This window comes from Cydia splendana, chromosome 15 (assembly GCF_910591565.1).
Source record: "Cydia splendana chromosome 15, ilCydSple1.2, whole genome shotgun sequence".
In the NCBI taxonomy this organism is placed as follows: Eukaryota; Metazoa; Arthropoda; class Insecta; order Lepidoptera; family Tortricidae; genus Cydia; species Cydia splendana.
In genome coordinates, this window is record NC_085974.1 from 9,725,818 (window position 1) to 9,747,474 (window position 21,657).

At 38.5% G+C, this 21,657-nt stretch overlaps 2 protein-coding genes across 2 annotated transcripts in view; one reads left to right on the forward strand and one right to left on the reverse strand.

Moving 5' to 3' along the window:
- Positions 1 to 28: 28 nt before the first annotated feature.
- Positions 29 to 8,678, reverse strand: LOC134797617 (pickpocket protein 28-like). The gene is made up of 14 exons (XM_063769932.1): positions 8,509 to 8,678; positions 7,922 to 8,116; positions 7,516 to 7,645; positions 7,060 to 7,199; positions 6,647 to 6,752; positions 6,157 to 6,311; positions 4,342 to 4,459; positions 4,044 to 4,136; positions 2,986 to 3,125; positions 2,578 to 2,708; positions 2,247 to 2,306; positions 1,748 to 1,964; positions 1,070 to 1,243; positions 29 to 260 (listed from the first exon to the last, which is right to left on the reverse strand). Exons 1-14 carry the CDS (start codon positions 8,523 to 8,525, stop codon positions 173 to 175), a joined length of 1,764 nt encoding a protein of 587 aa, XP_063626002.1. The 5' UTR covers positions 8,526 to 8,678; the 3' UTR covers positions 29 to 172.
- A 1,837-nt stretch (positions 8,679 to 10,515) lies between these two features.
- Positions 10,516 to 21,657, forward strand: part of LOC134797582 (EF-hand domain-containing protein D2 homolog) — a 41,269-nt gene continuing 30,127 nt past the window's right edge. The window contains exon 1 of the mRNA XM_063769865.1: positions 10,516 to 10,774. Coding sequence (XP_063625935.1) covers positions 10,605 to 10,774 — 170 coding nt within the window. The 5' untranslated portion in view covers positions 10,516 to 10,604. The remainder of the gene's footprint in view (positions 10,775 to 21,657) is intronic.

Consider the following 21,657-nt stretch of genomic DNA (forward strand, 5'->3'; position numbering starts at 1 on the left):
TATCACTATTTTCATGTACTTATGTATTTAAATAAACGGGACTAAAACATGTCAACTTACCTACATACATTTATACTTATTCGTTCAAACATTCAACTTGAATTCAGTGTAGGTAGCAGTGCACAAACGATTTTAAGAAGGTTCAAAATAGTGAGTCACCTAGTAAGTACTTCTAGTCAATGTAAGGATGTTCCAGTTTGGTCATGGGTTTATCCGCCACGCGTTTGTGAGCTCGCCTTTTCCAAAACAGGCATATTATCCTGAAAAAAATATTTTGTAGAATGAGGATGCAATCATTAAAAAAAATCGATAGTTCAAGTAGTTCTCGAGATATTTAGCAATCTGACAGACAGACGGACGGACAGAGTCGCACCATAAGGGTTCCCGTTGTACCTTTTTGGTACGGAACCCTAAAAACATGTCTTTAGCTATCTAAGCCCAAACTGAAACAAACCATTAACTTTTTGTGTTCGACAGTTGGAACCATAATTTATGTGTAGGTTTTTAACTTAATTCCCTTGAGTAGATTTACTAATCCTTATTTATTCTCTAGGTATTTATCTGATTTACCTACAAACAGTTTTAGTAAATCATTAGATAGGCACTCTTGAAAGTTGAACTATTTGGCCCCTTAGGCTTATGATATGACCATTTTGACTATGCTCAGAACTTTATCACTCTGAAATTTAGACTTAATTAATACTTTTATTGCTTAAACGTGTCGTTTTCAAGCAAAACGTAGTACCACATTGTTGCTTGCCATAAGAACTAACAGCCTAGCCTAACAGGTTAATATTCCTGTAAAGATATAAGCAGATTTTGTGCTTATGGTAAGTGACAATGTGGTATAGTACCTTTTGCTTGACAAATTCACAAATACCTACTTACCTACTTATTAGAATGCGACTTTGGTTGTAAGGTATCTTATTCATGGATAATCGCTACTGTTAACTGTTACACCTATATTTGCTCAACCAACCTAGTCATTGTGCCAATTTCGTCTCTAAATGTTATCGAGAATCCTAACTTGAAGTAGGTACTAACTTTTATTATTACGACTTTAGCCTACCGTAAACTGAGGAAGTAGAGTATCTCAACAACGCTGAGAATGGAGAAGCCCATGAACAGCCCGAGCAGGCCGCCGCAGTTGGCGAGGAAGTCCGTGGGGCCGTACAGCTCCGAGCGGCGGGACGTGATGAACTGCGCCTCTTTGAAGAAGATGAAGATACGTGTCATGTATGTACTGTAACAATATAACAATACTGATTATTTTTGGCATTGATTGTTTATGTAGAGGGTAATGTTGTTGCTAAGAAACTGTTGCTCGCTTTAAAATATGTTGAGTATCGGTTTTAATAATGCAATACACAAGGCGTAGACACTTATTAAAACACTAATGCTGTAACCCACTTTAGTACAGCATTGTATATACATGCGCTGGTTGCTATAGTCGGCTCTAAAATTTAACAAGGGAAATTTTCAACCATCAAAAAATTTAGTAGGGACCCCCATAACTATACTAGCTTTGGAGTATTTAGGTAAGTATGTAGTGTTGTTTTCGCAATGTGTTTTCGTAATGATGTTATTAGCTAAGTTAGTTAAGGCTTCTAGGGTGACCTGTGTTGACGGTAAAAGACCTACATATTTATACCTTCCACTGTAAATATAACGAATCATTCACCTCTGACTCATAGACGTAGATTTAGATTAAAGCCGGGCTCTACAATTATCTTAACAAAAAACGTACTCATCTAGTTCCGGCGGTATATCGGATTTGAAACTGGTGAATATCGCCCTCCAGTCAAAGTCTGCCTGCGAGGTTTCCGCCTCGTATTCGATGGAGGTGCACGCCGGCATACACATGCAGCGCATGGCGATATCGCGCGCGTTTTCGTCTATCACGCTGCTGTTGTCTGCCGAGTTTCTCTCCAGGCTACTCATGGCGGCTACTGTTACCAGCTCCTCTGTAACCAAGAGGTGAACATTCAAGTGTTTCTAGAACCAGTAATCTGGCTTAAGGACTTAATAAACTTTAGATCTTCTTTGTATTTGTATACATGCAAATGCAGGTGTCTTCATGTTTTTGTTTTCACTGGAAACCATGTCCGAAAACCCGAGAAGCTTATTGGTACGGTCCAGAGTTTAAACTTTGAAGCCAGCCTTCCCGCTCAGCTAACCGACGCTTTATACGTAAATTTCATCATCATTCATAGGTACTTTGTTGGAACACCGTTTGTTTAACTTACTTTGAGCATTTTGCACACATTGGATGCTTCCAGCACTGCATACTGTCATGTTCTCACCGTCTAGAAATAAAATTTACTTAGTATAATTTTAAAAGGTGTAGTAAACAACGACAAATAACAAAAGCATACACGCAGGCTCTTGTAAATAGTTCTTACAAAATTATGTAGAATATGACTACGTGGTGCAACGGACTAGTCTAGTATTTTACCAGTACCTCAAAATTAGCGCCTGTATGTGGTAACCGCAAGAAAGCTTTCATATACTTATGCTTTTTATAGTTGAGTCCGTATGAAATAATCTAATTCATACATAAATCATTACTATACTCACAAACCATGCCGAAGTGCACGCAGCCGCAGCGCGCGTAGGTGAAGTTGCTGAGACACTCCATCTCGCAGTTGGCCTGCGTGTACACGCGGAAGTACCGCAGGTAACGCTCGCTCGGGAAATAGCATTTTCGGCTGGAAAGTAAACACATCTATATACATAGACGATGGAGTAAAGTTGATACGGTTGACTAAGTTGTGGTTTAAGGTGTGGCAGAGTTCAACAAAATGAAACTATTCTCATCTGTCCAGGGTGGGCACAAGTGGGAAGCTAGGTAAGTAGCATTTCCATTTGTCCCAACTCAGTCACGTGGTGCGCAGACAGCTAGAGTTCACACTATCACAATAGACAATTAAGTATTAGGTACTTAGGTAAGTATACATATACTGAGAGTTGTGCTTAAATACTTGCATGTTGGGACTATAAGGCAATAAGCCATCGGAAGTCGTCATCATTTTAGGTTTCACCGATACCACGACCTCCTGAGACAACGGGGCCCTGAAGTACTGCACTGACAACCTCGGCAGCTCTGCTGGATTGTGCAGAAGAATCTAAAACAAAGCAATCCTTCATCATCAATATCATCATCATAATTCATTAAGCACACTAAGTATAGCATGGCTGTTAGCAAAGATGTACCCGAAGCACGTTGCGAGTTCACAGATTCAGATGTTTTATTGATAAAAGGCAATCATTTTCTACTTTCTATTTAGATAGGTATATGTACAAAGATTCACCGTATTGACAGGTTAATTTTAAGGTACCTACCTATGCAAGACGAACCCTCACTGCCAGTCACAAAACACTACATTTAATTTTGTGTATGTGTAAGTAGGTACATATATACCAAGTAAATAAATACTTAGTAACAAGCTACCTATATATGTATACCGTCCCCTTGCTTGTCGAACTAGCCGAACTGTATTGCAACAGGTAAAAGGGATCAAATGATAAAACATACGTGGGGCATACTGAAAATAAGAGATATTATAGCTCTTTAATATTTTATTAGTTCTTTCTTTATTAGTTCTTTCTGCAAAATTACTATAACATTAAAAAATCCTTATTAAGATTCTTATGACTTCGCATAATAAAGAATCGGGTTGGAATCTTTGCGAGCATTTGTATTGCTCATAGAGAATGCAATCAAAAGCCACTGAACTATGGGATGGCACTTGATATAGTCCGGAATACGAGTAATTGCCCCACATATTTAATTGTTTTAGGAATTGACATGATGTCTATTTAACATTTCATGAGTGTTGTGTGTCAGTCGAGTAACAACTCTAACGTAAAAGTGAATTAATCAAAAATGCGGGTAGTTGGATAAACCAACTCAGCAAAAGGACGAACCAGGTTAATACCATGCTATCCGGATTGTTACGGCCAAGAGTTTAGATAAATTTATATAAAAACTAAACTCAATAAAAGAGTGTGAAAGTTATGTAATATCTATAAATGATACAAACCTTAAACCCTTGTACTGGACCTCTGCAAAGGTAGTCGAGGTCTACTTCTGAAGCTTTTATTATAAATGTCAATCCGGCTTTAGCTCCATATCCCTAAAATTTGAAAATAGAGAACATTTTTGATCCATAAATGAATTTGTAAGATGTTTGTGTATCGGGGGTAGTAGATGGATGGTACCTACCTACTTTTAAAATACGATGTCATGGTGCCAATAAGTCAATTAGATGAAATTGTATTTTTGTATCGCTTAATATGTGAGTAATGCAGAGTATAGTAGTGTTACTCGTAGGTACTTACAGAGCCTCTATGAGGATAAGTGACTATCGGCGTGTCATCAGGGTACCCGTTTTCCAAACTCCAAGTCGTCGTATGATTTGGGTTTCCCTCTTGTAGGTATTCGTAATCATGATGTAAACTTGAAAACACATAATAATATGTATAGCCTCCCGAGTTCCTGAGACCCTTATAAAGGATTTAATCCAAATGGAATTTAGAATTAAAATGGAATACAAAAAGGTTCCAAATTCAAAACTGCAATAATGACAAGGGGGACTCAGGAGGATATACAGGGTGGAAAGGCACGACGATCCTTCCCGGAAGTATTAGGTCGTTTAAGTGATACAGAGACGATTGGTAATGGTAAGAATCGTTAATTGAGTAATAAATAAAAATAGCAAATTTACTACTTTTTAACTGTGGTGACAACCCTATAATAGCATGTGCACATCACGGCTATAGATTAAGGATCTCAGTCGGGAAAGCTCGGGACTTTACACTTTTTTCCGATCGTTGACAGAATCGCAATGATGTATGAATGGCGCATAAATGTCAAATAAATCAAATGAATGCAAAAATATTACAAACAATTTTATTACTTTCTTAGATAATTACTTTTTGCCAATATTTAACACTATCTTCTCTTCACATACGGTGTTCAAATGTGTCTCCGTGTCTTACAACGCCGCCGCAGCCCGTGCCCGAGTATGTCGATGCACATGCGATAGTGTATGCTCTTCGTCATTTTTCCTCCGCAGAAAGCACCAATTAGCCTTTGTCTCATTTCGTCGCAGTTTCACATTCCGTTTGGTAGGTACACCATATCTTTTACACAGCCCCACAAATTTAAATAGCCACGAGCATCTAACAACGGCATTTTTATTTGAAGAATATGACATTAAAGTAAAGTTCAATGAAAATTTAATTTCAAACATCAGACGTCTTGTCTATTTCCTACCACGCAAGAAGGTTTGTTAGTTTGGTATTTAAGAAGTATTTATTCTTGATTTATTCTTAGTATTTCATTTTTGCAAGTTCATTTGGTGCATCTAACACAACCTACTTGTAATTTTTTATTATTTTAGATAGTTTCCAATTATTCGAAAATAATTTTGTGAAACGTGTTAAGAAACTAAAACCTTTTCATCAGTCAAGGAAATCATAGCGATTTATAAAACGATTGCGTACTTTTGAGTGGTTGTCAATGTCACCATTTGAACTGTCGTTGTAAACAATGTTGTGGTTTATAATATTATTAATATTAAGCAATAAAATAACTACTTCATTCAAGTATTGAACAAGTGGAACCACTAAGAAAGCGAAAATCCTGTAACGATTCTTACCGTGTTGTAAGCAGACCTAAAAATGGTTAGATGGCAACAAATTAGCATAATTTCCTGTCGTATACTGATTATTTACAAGTAAGTTCAGTGACCCTGTCACCTGTTAGGGTTAGAACAAAGTAGTTTTTTGCATGGATGTTTAAAAGGCCATAATTTAGAAACGGTTTCCCATATTAACATAGTTTCTATGCAGAAAATATATAGCTTAGGCTAAACTATCTCCCATTTCCGGAAAGGATCGTCGTGCCTTTCCACCCTGTATACATTGCACAAAAAATATTAGGGGAAAATTAATTTTGTTGACAGTATACAGGCTGTTTTTTCAACCCTCAATCATATTTTGCCAGGTGAATATACACAGGTCACATCGCATTTTGCCAGATGCCAGATGATAATACTATGGGAGAGCCAAATGTTTTCGCGACATGACCCTTTATATTCACCTCACCAAAATATGAAAAACACCCCGTGATGCCCGTAATGTGTTACTTACTTATCCAATCGTAACATTTCCTCGGCTCCCAGTGTATTAAACGTGTAACATATTCCTTCCTCAGTCAAAATAGGCGAGAACAGATCTGAACAATAATCTCTGTTTATATTTTCCCATTTGCATCCAAAAAAGGATTCGGTAATATTGGGGCACACCTGGACAAAAAGTCGACTAATTTTAGTAAGTACCCAAGTAAAGGACACAGCTGTAGGTATTTTAGAATAGAATTTAGAATCTATGCTATTTGGAAATCGAAACGTTATAGTGAATATCGAAGTAAAAACTCGAAAATATCTACAATAAAAATATGAGATCTGTATTATTACTATTTATACCTTACTTTACAAACCGGTATTAAAAACCAAGAAGGTATTTAGCACCGCTTTAGGGTCGCCATGCAGTGCCGCTGACAGTCCACCCGTCGAAATTTCATTAATTTAACGATTTTATAAATCGTATACCATACCTATTACAGATTCACGAGCATTACCTCTTTAAGTTTATCGACTGCGTCCGCGCCACTGCCATATTTCCTTCCAGTTGTGGGTGATAGATGTGAATCGCAGACCATGGAGACGTATTCAAAGACAAATTTTCTAAAATACCAAATATACATTACAATGGTTATTTATTTGAAGATCAATAATATTATATCTTGCTGTCCCTCTTAGGGTTAAGGAACTCAGGGAAACAAACATACGTATCTCACAGAAATATATATCAGCAGAATGTGTCCTGAAAAGGAAGAGATGTAATCTCTTATTAGAGTTAATTTGCATCAAATCCGTATCGAACGGGGGTAAAAAATAAATGGTCTTCAAGATAAGCGTTTGAGTCGAACTATCTCTAATAAAAGATCACGCGGTTTTTTTTACAAATTTATACTTAGGTAAATTTACTTACTCTTCATCGGTGAGTTCTGTGGTATTTCCTGACGTATCATTGCCTGTATTGTTGAGGTACAAGTGATAGACTTCTGTAAAGTTATATTTTGATTGCTGGGCTTTTGTTTCGAAGCACACCGTCACAGCCGGAAAGGGTATCTATTTATAAAAGAGATATTTTGAGTCTTAACTGTGGTAATACTATGTACTGTCCTTTTTTTTCATTCTTCACACTGGAGGTTAAAAAAATGGTCGGAGTAGGTTTTGTTCAGGCATGTTACTTGTTTTTTAACTTTACTTCTTGCGAAGTGTAGCAGTAGAAATGCAATAGTTACACAGAAAGAAAGTCTTTCCCGATTAATCTGGATAGGACAGCAAAAAATATTCAAGAAATAAAATATTTGAGAAATCCTTTTGAAGAAAAGTGGTCTACTAATGAAATGACTTACGTGTACGCATGCTTTGATTGCTTTACCTTCCAAACAGGCATCGGATTCTCTGCAAAGCTGACGATGACAGGGCTCTCATTCCACTTGATGTACACCTTCTGTATGAGGCCGGCGCACAGCACCACGCAGCACGTGAACATGAATATCCAGAACACCCTACAATGGTAATAGGCAGTTTAAATTCAAGTCTTTGTGTTAAGAACACTACAGCATTACGTTAGTGCCGGCAATTTATGTACCTAACTCGTAATTAACCATATTTTGTATCAGGTCTTTCGGCCCGGTGTCGCAGTGATTGTGTTAACTGGCTATCGGTGCATTGGTGTTTAAGATTTTGCAATAAAGTTATGGATTGTCAGTTAAATAGGGAAGACAATGGTCTTTCAAATTGTTTGTTGTCATATATATAATTTGCATGATGCTGAGACTTACTTTTCCACAAATGTTCTTTCCTTCTCACCAATGTACTTGAGGCCATGTAGATTTGAGTTGGATGTGTAGTCTATAAGGTAGTCTTTTATTATATTATTTCTCCCTCTTTTTGGTTTTTTCTTCGGAGATTCAAGTTTTTTATTGTTCTCTAAATCAGGAGGCAGACTAGGCAGAGCTTCTCCAACGCTTTCAGCTCTAAGAAAAAAAATATATTAAATATTCAATTAAACATTTATATTCGATAACGATAACACTTCCATAATTATATGGCATCCCAACCCCTTCTTTTTTAAATTGTGGGGAATACTGGATTTTAATCAAATAAGGTGCACTGCGGAAAAGGATAAAAACGAGAAAATATGAAGATACTAAAAAATTATATTGTTCGGCTTCAAAAAATAGACTGTTCTATACATTTTGGCCGATATAAATATGTTTTTTTTGAGGATCAGCTGTTTATTTGCAATATCTTGTTAAGTCGATCTGTTTAACAATCGACACTTTAAATCCGGAACTATTTTCTTTATTTAGAAACACCCCAACATATTGCTAATTTATGCCACTATTAATTAATATACAAAATATACCTCGTGTGTCTCTTCATGCTGTCGAATTGCTACTACCCAATGGCTGTGGTGCGATGGGCGTAGTTGGCGTTGAATTTCATCATTACAGGTCCCGAAGGAATTGCTGACAATTAGAAAATTGAAACGTTTTCATGGAATTATTTAAACATGCCATTTAGCGTTAGTTGCGAAAATGTCTGTGTCACCCAACGACACATACATATAATCTGTATCTTTAGGTAATTAAAACAAAACAAAATCTACCCTCAAATGGCTTCTTAAGCCAGTTGAGGTTAGATGAACATTACACGATCAAAATAAGTGACTGAGTGGTTTTCTATTTGGTTGGTTAATCAATAGATGTTAGAACTACCCGAAAATGTACAAATTATTTGTTTACTTTTATTTCAGTACCTAAAGATACAGAGTATAGTCGCAATTTTTTTCTTCGTCCTCATATGAAGGAAAAGAAAGGGCAGCTACAGGATCTAATGCCTCTTTTTCACGTAAACAACCCGGCCGGGAGCATGTCGAGACCTGCCATGTATATAATAGTATAACTGCAAAGGTGCATGGACACATTATGGATGGAATTCATTCAAAAAGTGGCCACGCACTTTTGCAGTTGGTTTTACTTATAGGTCAGTTACAATAAGCGGAGAAGCAAAAGGAAGTCTCCTCCCTTTTAAAGCGGGTAATCCATTTTTTTTTAAATAATTCGTGATTTTTCCATACCTATTTTTAATCACGGTTCAAATTTTATTGTTTTGTAATTTTCCGAAGACCCCTATTTTTTTAAAAGATATGCAATTAATTCAATGAATTTCAATGATACTCTGTTCACTCACCATAGACCATAGGGTTGAAGCGAAAAGAAAAGTTGTCAGCACACTATTCTGATTTATCTCAACCATCTGTACCTACAGCTCATTAGATAGAGAACTTTTTGCTAGAACCACAAAATAAATAATAGTACTCTAGAACTAACAGTTTTTCAAGCCAGGCAAAATTGCGTCTGTTCACCACAATTTTTACGATAGAAACCTATTTTGAACATAGAGAGGCAAGCTCAAGGTCAAAAAAAATATTGTACAAATTAAGCTATGTGCCTAGAGGTAGGGAGTCATCCATTAATTACATCACACGAGTTTCTAAGTTTGTTTACCCCTCCCCCCCTCATTGTCACACTTGGTCACATGTGGCAAACCCCTGGACCCTAGTGTGTCGTCACATTTTTTTTTAAAATTTTCAACTAAATCGGTAAATCTAATTAAGTATTTAAATAAAAGAAAAATTAGTAATTTTATCACCCAAAACCGATTAGGAAAGAAAATTAAACAAATCAAAATGATTATCGTTACAAAAACTTGTTATTTAACTGTAATGCGAATTAAATAATTTCAATAAGTTAAAGTGACATCACAAACTTTGTGAAGTTTGTAACTCCCCCTCCCCCTGTCACAACATGTCTCATTTCTTGACTCCCTCTCCCCCCTAAACGTGTGATGTACCTAATTAATGGAGGAACAAAGATGTATCGTAATAAGTACTTAAGTATAGGATAGGTTTAAACTCAATCATAAATAATATAATTTTTGTTAATTTTGTTTAACTTTCCATGTTATTACTTAATTACTTATTCGCCCCCGATAATGTCCACATTTTTTTAAAGATCCCATGGGAATGTCGCATGGCGTCAGTCAGTATTTTTTAACATATCAATTAACGAATATTAACGAATTAGTTGTAATAATGGCAGGCATTCTGATCTGATTTTATTTTCAAAAAGAACCCAATTTGATTTTCCCCTTATGCTCCATACCTACATTAAAAAATATACATATTTCCCCAACCAAAAAACTAAGTAGCATTTTGCGATATAATAACATCCAATGAAAGATATTTCAAGAAAATGTACTAATCTATGAAGTTCAATTTTCAGCCCACCGTATGACGTAGTTGCTAAAATCTAGGGCTCGAGTGGCGCGAAGCGTCCCCCGCGGCCGCGGAGGGCGCTCGCGAGCACAGATACGCCGCAGCCGGCCCAGTGCGAGCACGGCCTCCCAAGAGAGCGCAGCCTCACGACCCCGCGATCAACACGCACGCTATATCACGCGATGGCGGCAACCGACGAACTTAGCGGCATCCTCTCCCGGAGACAAGAAATCAACGAAAAACTCGAGGAGGGACTCGAAATCAAACCCAAGTACAGATTCGTCAATGTCTACACGGAATTTCACGAGTTCTCCAGGAAAGAAATAAAACAATACGAGTTGACCTTCAACAAGTAAGTGTTTTGTTGTCCTGACCGGCTCGATTTGCATTTTTCTTAGTTCACATACTTACTGTTTTACTTTTTACATAAGTATTGTAGGTACTAAGGAATTTTAATTAGCTACAGACCTTCCAAAGTGAAAGAGATTCCAAGTTTAATGTAGTCCGTTTTTTTTTAGTATCTTACACGTTAACATTTTCTGTTAAAGTATGTAATAGAGTACCTATGCATTTTAATGATCATATAATACCAAGCCTTTTTTTAATAAGCTTTTAAATAATTTGAAAATAATACCTAAGTACCTCATCATTTTCACAATTCCGCAATTTCAAGTTGTTTTTTATTTGTATACAAGTTAATGCACTTCTCGATAAAGCATTTCTCGTTAGTCAGCTACTTTATTTTATAGCACAGTCTGAGATACAAAGCAGTATCTTTAGCTTGTTTACCACGATGCTATTGCATTGCATGCTTATGAACGATAAGGAGGTAACGAGGAAGATACCTGCGATCGTTGGTTAAATGTAAGTAGGCCTATGGAAGAACCGTACTTAAAACCCACTTGTCCTTAAGAGCGCTATTACATTTCGGCGTTGAGCGAGTTTAGGTATTTTACGCGCTGCGGCAGGCCGTGCGAGCTCAGTATGCCGATCCCTTCTACCACACTCGCACTACAATGATGGATTAAACATTCTTGATCCTTCGCGAAGCATATTGAAATCAACCATAACAACACTAACTGTGCTTAACTTTTAAAGTCCTAAAACTGTTATTTGGTAAGTACGAAAATACTAAATGCAGTGCAAATGTAAGTGTGTGCAGTGTTCATAAATTAATTTTTCATCTATTTTTGACGATTTTTGACCCCCCCACCCCTCAAATCATCCAAAAATCATGCTTCGGATGACTCTGTTTCCTCCTACGTCATACTACCATCATCCGATGTCCAGACCCCCCCCCCCCCCCCCTCCTTCCATTTGAAACGACGTAATTTATGAATAGCCCCATACTCGTACTTATGAAGGTATAAGTATTACTCGAAATAAATTATAGGTACTCGCTTATTTACATGTTTCGCATTTGGTACCTATATAGGTTGTAAAGTTTGTATCAACGAGGGTTTAAAAACGAACTAGTATTGAGGATCTGATGATAATGATGATGATTAAGGTGGTCACGGATACCAATCAACCATGTAGTAACATGATTAGGCTCGTTTGATTCGTCTCAACAAGATCTTTGACACTGAAGATACACAGGTCTGATGATGGAGCTGGAAGGTGGCCACGGGTATCAGTCTATCATGTAACTAAACCACTTCGTGTTTGGGCTCGTTTGATTCGTCTCAACAACATCTTTGACACTGAAGATACACAGGGTCTGATGATGGAGCTGGAAGGTGGCCACGGGTACCAGTCTATCGTGTAACTAAACAACTTCGTGTTTGGGCTCGTTTGATTCGTCTCAACAAGATCTTTGACACAAGACAGTACTCAGGGTCTGATGATGGAGCTGGAAGGTGGTCACCATTACCAATCAACCATGCAACTAAACCACATCGTGTTTAGGCTCGTTTGATTCGTCTCAACAAGATCTTTGACACTAGGTGATACACCAAACACGAAGCCCAAACACGATGCCCAAACACGAAGCCCAAACACGTAGCCCAAACACGAAGTGGTTCAGTTACGTGATAGACTGGTACCCATCGCCACCTTCGAGCTCCATCATCAGACCCTGAGTAGTATCTTGTGTCAAAGATCTTGTTGCGACGAATCAAACGAGCCCAAACACGAAGTGGTTCAGTTACATGGTAGACTGGTACCCATGGCCACAGTCCAGCTCCATCATCAGACTCTGAGTACTAACTTTTGTCAAAGATCTTGTTGCGACGAATCGAACGAGCCCAAGCACGAAGTGGTTTAGTTGCATGGTTGATTGGTACCGGTGACCACTTTCCGGCTCCATCATCAGACCCTGAGTACTATCTTGTGTCAAAGATCTTGTTGAGACGAATCAAACGAGCCCAAACACGAAGTGGTTTAGTTGCATGGTTGATTGGTACCGGTGACCACATTCCGGCTCCATCATTAGACCTTGAGTACTATCTTGTGTCAAAGATCTTGTTGAGGCGAATCAAACGAGCCCAAACACGAAGTGGTTTAGTTGCATGGTTGATTGGTACCGGTGACCACCTTCCGGCTCTATCATCAGACCCTGAGTACTATCTTGTGTCAAAGATCTTGTTGAGATGAATAAAACAAGCCTAAACACGAAGTGGTTTAGTTGCATGGTTGATTGGTACCGGTGACCACCTTCCGGCTCCATCATCAGACCCTGAGTACTATCTTGTGTCAAAGATCTTGTTGAGACGAATCAAACGAGCCCAAACACGAAGTGGTTTAGTTGCATGGTTGATTGGTACCGGTGACCAACTTCCGGCTCCATCATCAGACCATGAGTACTATCTTGTGTCAAAGATCTTGTTGAGATGAATAAAACGAGCCTAAACACGAAGTGGTTTAGTTGCATGGTTGATTGGTACCGGTGACCACCTTCCGGCTCCATCATCAGACCCTGAGTACTATCTTGAGTCAAAATTAATACATATAGAATGTCAGGTCGTTTCAAATATTTTTAATCCTGTCCGGTAGTTTATTAAAGTGTACCATTATAAATTATAATACTATAAAAACAGTGCTAGGATCAAAGTCTCTCGTTGCGGTTTACACGCACACAGTATAGCGTTTTACACGGCGCCCGCCGCACACAATGATAAAAAATCTCGTTGTCGCCGTTGAAAATGTGCGGAGCCGACCGACACACGTCCTGCCTCTACAAGCTCTGCCGCGGCACTGAGCTGGCGCAGCGCGCGTCATCGGTAATATAGAGTAGTTTTCAAAAAATTGCCAAAAAATTATAGTAGAATTTCATAAACACTAATGTATACCAACAGTATAAGCAAACGTTGCAGATTGCTTGAGTATGAAAATGACTTCGATGTTAAGTAGATTTTCGTAGGAATTGACACTTGTTTCGGAGAGAAAATTGAGTTCGTTTTACTTTGATTTTCTCTTTCTCAAAGGTGTGTAGGAAAAATATCGTTTGATATGCCTAAAGTACAGGGTATTAGTAATAGAAAGTAGCCAGGTTTAGCAGAGTAAACTTCTCAACATTTCCAAATAAGAGCTTGCCATTCAGTGCTTCACGGGGTTTTTCGGAAACGACCATCAGAAAAAAAATCATTACTAATTTAATAAGTCCTTTTTCTAATATTTACAACGATATTTAAAAAGATAAGAAGACGCTTTTACTGGAACAAGTACTCATTATTTCTAATAATGAGCACAAAGTCCTGAATTTCGTCGACTAGTATCATCAATTTTGCGTTATTTCGACTTTTCTTGTAAGAGCGCTCTTAAAAACTAAACTCGTCATTAAATTTTAATTAATTAATTTGTGCTCAGCAGAATCTAGTTGTATATGTCGTAGGCCGATCATACGATCAGGCAGATCGTAATGTTCCTGTGTAATGTTTTGACGATAGTCACATTAACTCAATAGATAGGTAGGATAGGTTCGTTAGGTTGCTTCAGATGCCCGAAGGGCAAACTGCCCAGCGTAGCGGGGCTCCGTCGACTCAGGGAAGGAGTCAAAGATTTTCACGTTTCACGATATGCCTAGGAATTTCACGATATGCCTGATCTTACGATCGGCCGCCGACATATACACTTGCTTGGAGACATTTTTTTGGCGTGATTAATTCTATCTATAGGTACAGAACCTAAAGGAAGGAAAGATTAAGTAATAATCTTTAATAGAAAAAAAACCGACTTCTCAACCGAACCGGGTCAAGGTCCGAGTCCGGGTCCAGAACCAGGACCAGGTCCAGGTCGAGGTCCAGGTCTAGTTTCTGGTCCAAGCCCAGGTCCGGGTTCAGGTTCAGATAAGAGCCCGGATCCAGGTCCAGGTCCGACTCCGGGTTTGATTCTAGGTCCGGGTCCGAGTCCAAGTCCGGGTCTCCGGGCCCGAGTTTGGATCCGGGTCCGAGTCCCAGCCCCAGTCCCAGACCAAGTCGAGATCGAAATCGCCAAACTCGTACTATGCGATGCGTCGTTGAAGAGTTCTGTTCTGATCATCATCAGCAGTTCCACTTCATCAAATGCGACAGTTTTTAATGATAAATGCTTCATTTTCTGATAAAAATACAAAAATCTCTACACGCATGCCTTTAAGATTTGAGGAGTTCCCTCGATTCCTCATGGATCCCATCATCAGAACTCGAGCTTGACAAAAATGTGGCTTAAAAACTTAACTTACACACTTTACTTAATTCAACCATCTTACCTAGCATCCTAGCTAGGATCCTAAAAAATAGTTCCTAGTTAGTGCTTAGTCAAGCTGTCAGCGTTTTATGCCTACGTAGATACCTATATATTAAATTCCACTCAACTTCAGGGGTGCAAAGAACTATACGGTGGTACTGTTACATCCAATCAACCTATACATTTCTAGCTAGTCATTTTATTTTAATACCAGCGTAAGTCAAAATGTCGCTCATCGTGGGAGACTAAAATGAATGAATAGCATGCTTACTCACGCGGCTTATTTTGTTTACGAGCTGAGCTGAGAATAAATAATTGACTGACTTTCATTAGCCAACTTATTGCCATCCAGGATTCTCACGGTTGCGAACTTCACGGCAAATCCTTTCACGGAGTCGGCCTCTACGGGGCTCGGCATTGCATGTTGTAGTTGGCATTTTAGTTTATCTTCCACATTATAAGTACCTAGTACCTATAGGTATGTAAGTATTTCATTGTTTCGCGGTGAAGCAGAAATAAACTCTGTCATCACTGTAACATTAGTGTCATTAAATTTAATAAGATTACCACATTTATACAACTCTCACTACAATGTTACGTTAACGATGCACTTATTTATTTATTTAAATTTTATTGCACAAATAAAGAAAAATTTACAAATGGCGGACTTGATGGAGAACATTATTCAAATTCTTCTGATAGACTTCCTTTCTTTGGATATTAAAAAATAACAAACAAAGCTTTCGTTCTTATATATCTATTTACTTATACTCAGTATACATATAATATTTATGTAAAGTAAAAAAGACTAAACTTAAACTTTATTTAAATAGAAAAGATATACTTAATAAAAATATATAATAATTATGCAATACACAGTTAAATATACTGATGCGAGGATTTTAATATTGAACAAATTAACCAGGTAGGTCCTAATTACTCATTTTTAAATCATGTTTGTGTAGGATTAGGAACTCTCTTCTTATGTGTTAAATTAAACCGTTTAGTTACCTATATATAAGTATATACAAATATTTAAAACGGAAGTATGACGTAATTCCATGCTCAAATACTTCCGCCACCATATCGACACCAATGACACCAATACGCGTGAGTTATGTTATAAGTAGGTAAGTATTTTAATTCGAGCTTTGATTCATGATTATCATAAATAAGCGATCAATCGAATATTGTCACAACAATCACAACATACCTATATTATTGGGATGTTTCTATTTTATTCATTGCAATTGGGGCAACAGAGGCTTATACTCACGGCCTCTAGGTCAAATTGCGCCCCTATCGGGATAGGGACCCGTGGCATTTTGCCCGCTTTGCTATACCTACTACATATTGTATTATTTACGCCACTGTTAACAATATATATGTACCTAACGGAGAAATAGGTAGGTACATAAACTGTTTGCAGGCGTGTATTAAATGTGTAGGTAGGACCTATATGATTTATATGCTTTGTATGAATTAAGGTTACTTTTATATTCAACTTTTTTATTATTTATACAATATTACATAATTTACGAAAAATGCCTTAACTCTGAATAGGTACCATTTCAGAATCGTTCGCCACTCTTCCTTTCTAGCGGAAAATACAGACGGACAAGTTTATTGTTTCCTAAGACGGAGTACTATAAAATAATGTTATGCCATGGTTATGCCTACTTCCTGACGTCATTAACTTGGTGTATGTATCACCATTCACCGCCTTAATGACATTTACAACAACTCTGAAATTAGTCATTCAACTTAATCATAACAAATGTCCTATAGGACGCTTTGTTTGCGGTAAAAATGCGTCGAGCGAGACTCAACAATGATTCACTGCTATCGGTCAACTTGTACATTTCGTTATCAGTGGACGTAGGTCTATTATTTTTCGTTTACCAATAAATAACAGATAGCTTTTGAATCACCTAATATAACACATTACTTACAAAGGTGATATGGTCTATTTGCACTAGTATGGCGTCGCTAGGCGAATACAAATGATAATTGATTAATTATTTAACTTTACTTAGTATCGCCATGCAATATTCTATCGTATTATGAATTATGATAATGAATTAAAACATGCAGGTAAAAAGATGTAGGTATGGTAAATAAGTAGGTATATGGAGATTTTAAACGGCCCGGCCGTCGTCAAGCAAACAATACCTACTACTTTTTCTTACTCTCAACGTGACCTCAAGCAAATATACTTTTAACCATCTTGTTTTTATTACGTACTTACCTATAAATGTACTAAATTATTTTGCCTCCATTTTTTGTTACAAGGATTTACTATGCACTGAACTAGAACCACTACACTAAGTGGGTTTACGATTTTCATACATAAATAATGTATACCTATAGCAGGAGATCTAAGGTCCCGTTTTCTAAGGGGACCTTGCATTTTGGAGACAAAGCAAACCGCTTGGAACAGGTGTTCCTGGGGGTGACCTGAGCTGATTAAGCCCGGTTGCCAAGAGGTTCCCCCCAGCAGGTGGGCAGGGGAGGGGGGAGAAAAGTGCCTCCGGTGCGCCTCACTCTAAGCTTAATATCTGCATACATCTCGCAAATATATCAAGTTTGGTGTCATTTTCGTATAATTCGAGGATTTAGAATTCATTTCTGTGATTAAATTTTCACTCACCCATACAAAAAATTCGAAAAACACAAAATTCGAAAAAAATCTTTAGATTTTTTTTTTCCAAAATTCTCTACAAAATGTATACTATGAGGATTTGCTCTAGAAAAAAAATACCTGTGAATAGCCCAGTTATCCTACTATACAGAATAGTAAACTTGTCAAACATTTTTTTTCATAACTCTGTTAAAAAAAAATGTTTTGTGTCGCGCGGCGTACCTGCATTGTAAGAGCGGTATGCAACGTTTAGGATTTTTAAGTATGTTTAGATGATTTCTGATAAGTTGTTATTCTTCTGGTGGTAGATTACATTAATAAATGACTTCTGGACGTGATATATATATACATATATAAATTAAATATATAAATAAAGATGTTGGAAAAACTTTCGCTAATAGAGTTAAGTATTATAAATGTGATAAAATTAACATAGGAGATGTTTGACAAAAAATGCGGGTTAAAATAAGATATATATTGTTCGTAATTGCCATTACATGCCCATGGGACTGTGCATTTTAGGTTTTTTTAACGCAGTTGCACCTCCTTACGCATTTTGTTTTGCAGCGGCAACGATTAAGATCTAAACAAGCAGCAGCCGCCGCAGGTAGGCTTGTCCATATGGGCTCCCAATAACCATGTTGTTTGGACCAGCCCCAGTCAGCAGGGCATGGTGGCTGTTGCTGAGGGGCTATAATCTGTCCCCAAACATAGACCAAATCCTACACCGGAACATGCGACACAACTGAAAACCGCCGTGTCGCCGAAATAATTTTCAACCAGGTTGACAAGGTGCAGAAAACCCTAGAGGAAAAGCAAACCGCTCTATGTGCGTTCCTTGATGTTGAAGGTGCTTTCGACAATACGCACAAAGACCATACTCAATGGTATGAAATTAGAGGGAGTAGACGAAACCACCAGATGGGTACATAGCATGCTCTCGAACAGAGTAGCCACTCTGACCATCAATACTATATATAGAGCATGAATTTTATACCACTAAAGGGTGCCTACAAGGAGGCATTTTATCCCCACTATTATGGACCCTAGCAGTGGACCAACTTCTTACAATCATGTCAGGCCAAGACTTTGATACACAAGGATATGCCGACGACCTTGTAGTCATCGTCAAAGGCCCTTGCCTCAACACAATATCCAACCTAATGCAAGGTGCTCTAAACACAATATTCAAATGGTGTAGAGAAAATGACTTGTCCATTAATCCGAGCAAGACTGTAATAGCCATTTAACCATTCACAAGGAAACGGAAGCTCGATAAACTCACAAAACCAAGACTTAATGGACAAATAATACCGTTCTCGGCAGAGGTCAAGTATCTAGGGGTCACCTTCGACCAAAAGTTGACTTGGAACCCTCACCTGAGAAACATTATACAAAAAGCGAAAATGGCCATGTGGTCATGCTGTCGAATGGCAAGCAAGATGCCCCTTAAGACCCAAATTGCTATGTGGTTATACACAGCGGTAGTGAGGCCAATTGTCACCTACGCCTCCGCAGTCTGGTGTAACAAAACCAGCCAAAAGACAGCAATAGATACTCTAAACAGCCTGCAACGCACGGCTTGTTTAACAGTAACAGGCGCCTACTCCTCGACACCGGGAGCGGCCCTAGATGCACTGCTGGACATTATACCACTCCACTTGCAGGTGCAAAAGGAGGCCAAGCAGTGCGTCTACAGAATATACACGCTAAACAGGCAAAAATGGCGCTCTCAGGCATTAACCAATCTAAAGGCCTGGGTTTTCGCGAATAGAACCCCTAGCATGCCCACTGATGACACGCACACCAAATGTCATCTCACCAAACTGTACACAGTAGATATACCTCCTAGAGACAAATGGGTCAACAACCAAATGTACGTCGAAGAGGGAAGCCACATCTGGTATACAGATGGTTCCAAGAAAGGCAATGATGTAGGATGTGGGATCTATGGTGAGAGATCTAAGCTCAGAGCTAGCGTCAGCATGGGCACACTGGCCTCAATCTTCCAGGCAGAAGTCTTCGCCATCAACAAATGTGCGGAGATCAACCTGGATAGAAACCTAAGACACCAGCATATCTACATCAACTCAGAGAGCCAGGCTCACAGACCAACCCCTATAGACCGAGCTTATAGGACGACTCGCGGTCACCGCCCGTATGGTGTATAGGTCAAATATAAGATTGTTCGCGCGCCGCTCCGATCAGTTGCGCCCAAGGTTACGACCTGTTAGCAGTGTGCACGAGTCTAAGAAAATAAATCGTTAACTATTGAATTCATTGGGAAATCATGGGATATTGCAGCGTAAAATGGTGTGGCAAGTCATCTAAGACTTCTACTTACAAAACAGATGGAATAACATCCCACAGGAAAGCGAAATTCATTATTTCATTGAATAATGTTTCTTGTCCGCGGGGTTCATTTAATACTGGTCAGTAAGCAGAGGCGAAGTATGTCCGTCCCTTTTCGTCAACTTGAAAATGCAATGCGCTATCCCTTTTCCTTTCGACTAGTGATGTGACGATGATGGTTTTTCAGAACTCCAAAGAAGTGCGAGGGAACTCGGTGTTGGTTTGTGATAGACATATGTTGTATGGGTTTTTTAGAATCCTCTAGGTGAGCAGTTAGGTCTCATGTCACGAGATGGACCTGATGATGAACTTCTAAGAAGTGCGTGGGAACTCGGTGTTGGTTTGTGATAGACATATGTTGTATGGGTTTTTTAGAATTCTCTAGGTGAGCAGTTAGGTCTCATGTCACGAGATGGACCTGATGATGAACTTCAAAGAAGTGCGAGAGAACTCGGAGTTGATTTGTAATAGGCATATGTTATTGGTCCATTTGAATGTGTTTTCAATACAACCTTCTATGACCTTAATAAAACGGACAAAAGAAAATAATTGTATGAGATTTTGGCGACACTTTTTTCTCGTATCGAAAGAGATTGCGATTCTGAGTGGAAATAATATAAAAATTCTAAACTTTAAAATTCAAGTTCTGGGTACTTTAAACAGAAATGCCCTAATATGTTAAGTAAAAATTTCAGGTACATTGTTAAATTACTTAATGAAATATTAAATTAATCAATAAGTATAATTATTAAGTAAGTTTACTCTAAGTATACTAAATTGGTAACAATTTTACCACAATAAATTTCGATGTCACTGGTAGCAGTACCCACTACCTGTAATGAACATGTCCCATCCCTACATTTACACGTGTCAGCGCGCCATGTTTAAAACGACCAATCGCAACGCCGTGAGCACCCCTCCCGCACCTCACAGTTTGGTGATTTGCGTCGGGAACAAAATGGCCAATATTAGGTTTCTAGAGGCGGTGTTCTGTGGCCAGGCTGCTCCGCTGGCACTAGAATCCCTTGAGTCAAACTCAAAACTAGTCCAGAACTGTAAAACAAACCTATATGCACTGGCTTACTCCAACAAAGTTACACTTAGATGGGTACCAGGGCACTCCGACATTAACGGAAACTAAGAAGCGGACGAACTTGCTAGAAAGGGCGCAGACACACCCCTGGTCGGCCCAGAACCCTTCTGTGGAAGCACAAAACGAGATGCATATTCTCTGCTCAGCAACTTAGAAAAAACGAGAGCAATCGATTGGTGGAAGTTCGTTAAAGGACAAGAACACTCGAAAGCTCTGATCAAAGGGTTCAACAGCAAAACTGCTAAGGAGCTTTTAAGACTCAAAAGGCACAAAACCTGCGCGGTGACCAGAATGCTGACTGGACATTGCAAGTTGAACAAACATATGTTTCAAATTGGGAAGAAACAAGATGCAACATGCAGGTTCTGTCAGGAGTCAGAGGAGACTGCAATGCACATTCTCTGTTCTTGTGGACTACTAATGTCAACAAGAAGTACCTACCTAAGGCGACACGTAGTGCAACCCTATGAGGTACAAAACATTA

What these genes read in the sequence shown, in the direction of transcription:
- LOC134797617 (XM_063769932.1), bottom strand. An exon ending in GAAAGAACATTTGTGGAAAA is followed by an intron (nt 7,646 to 7,921) that starts GTAAGTCTCAGC and finishes TTACCATTGTAG; the next exon opens with GGTGTTCTGGATATTCATGT. An exon ending in GTCCAGTACAAGGGTTTAAG is followed by an intron (nt 3,126 to 4,043) that starts GTTTGTATCATT and finishes GCTTTGTTTTAG; the next exon opens with ATTCTTCTGCACAATCCAGC.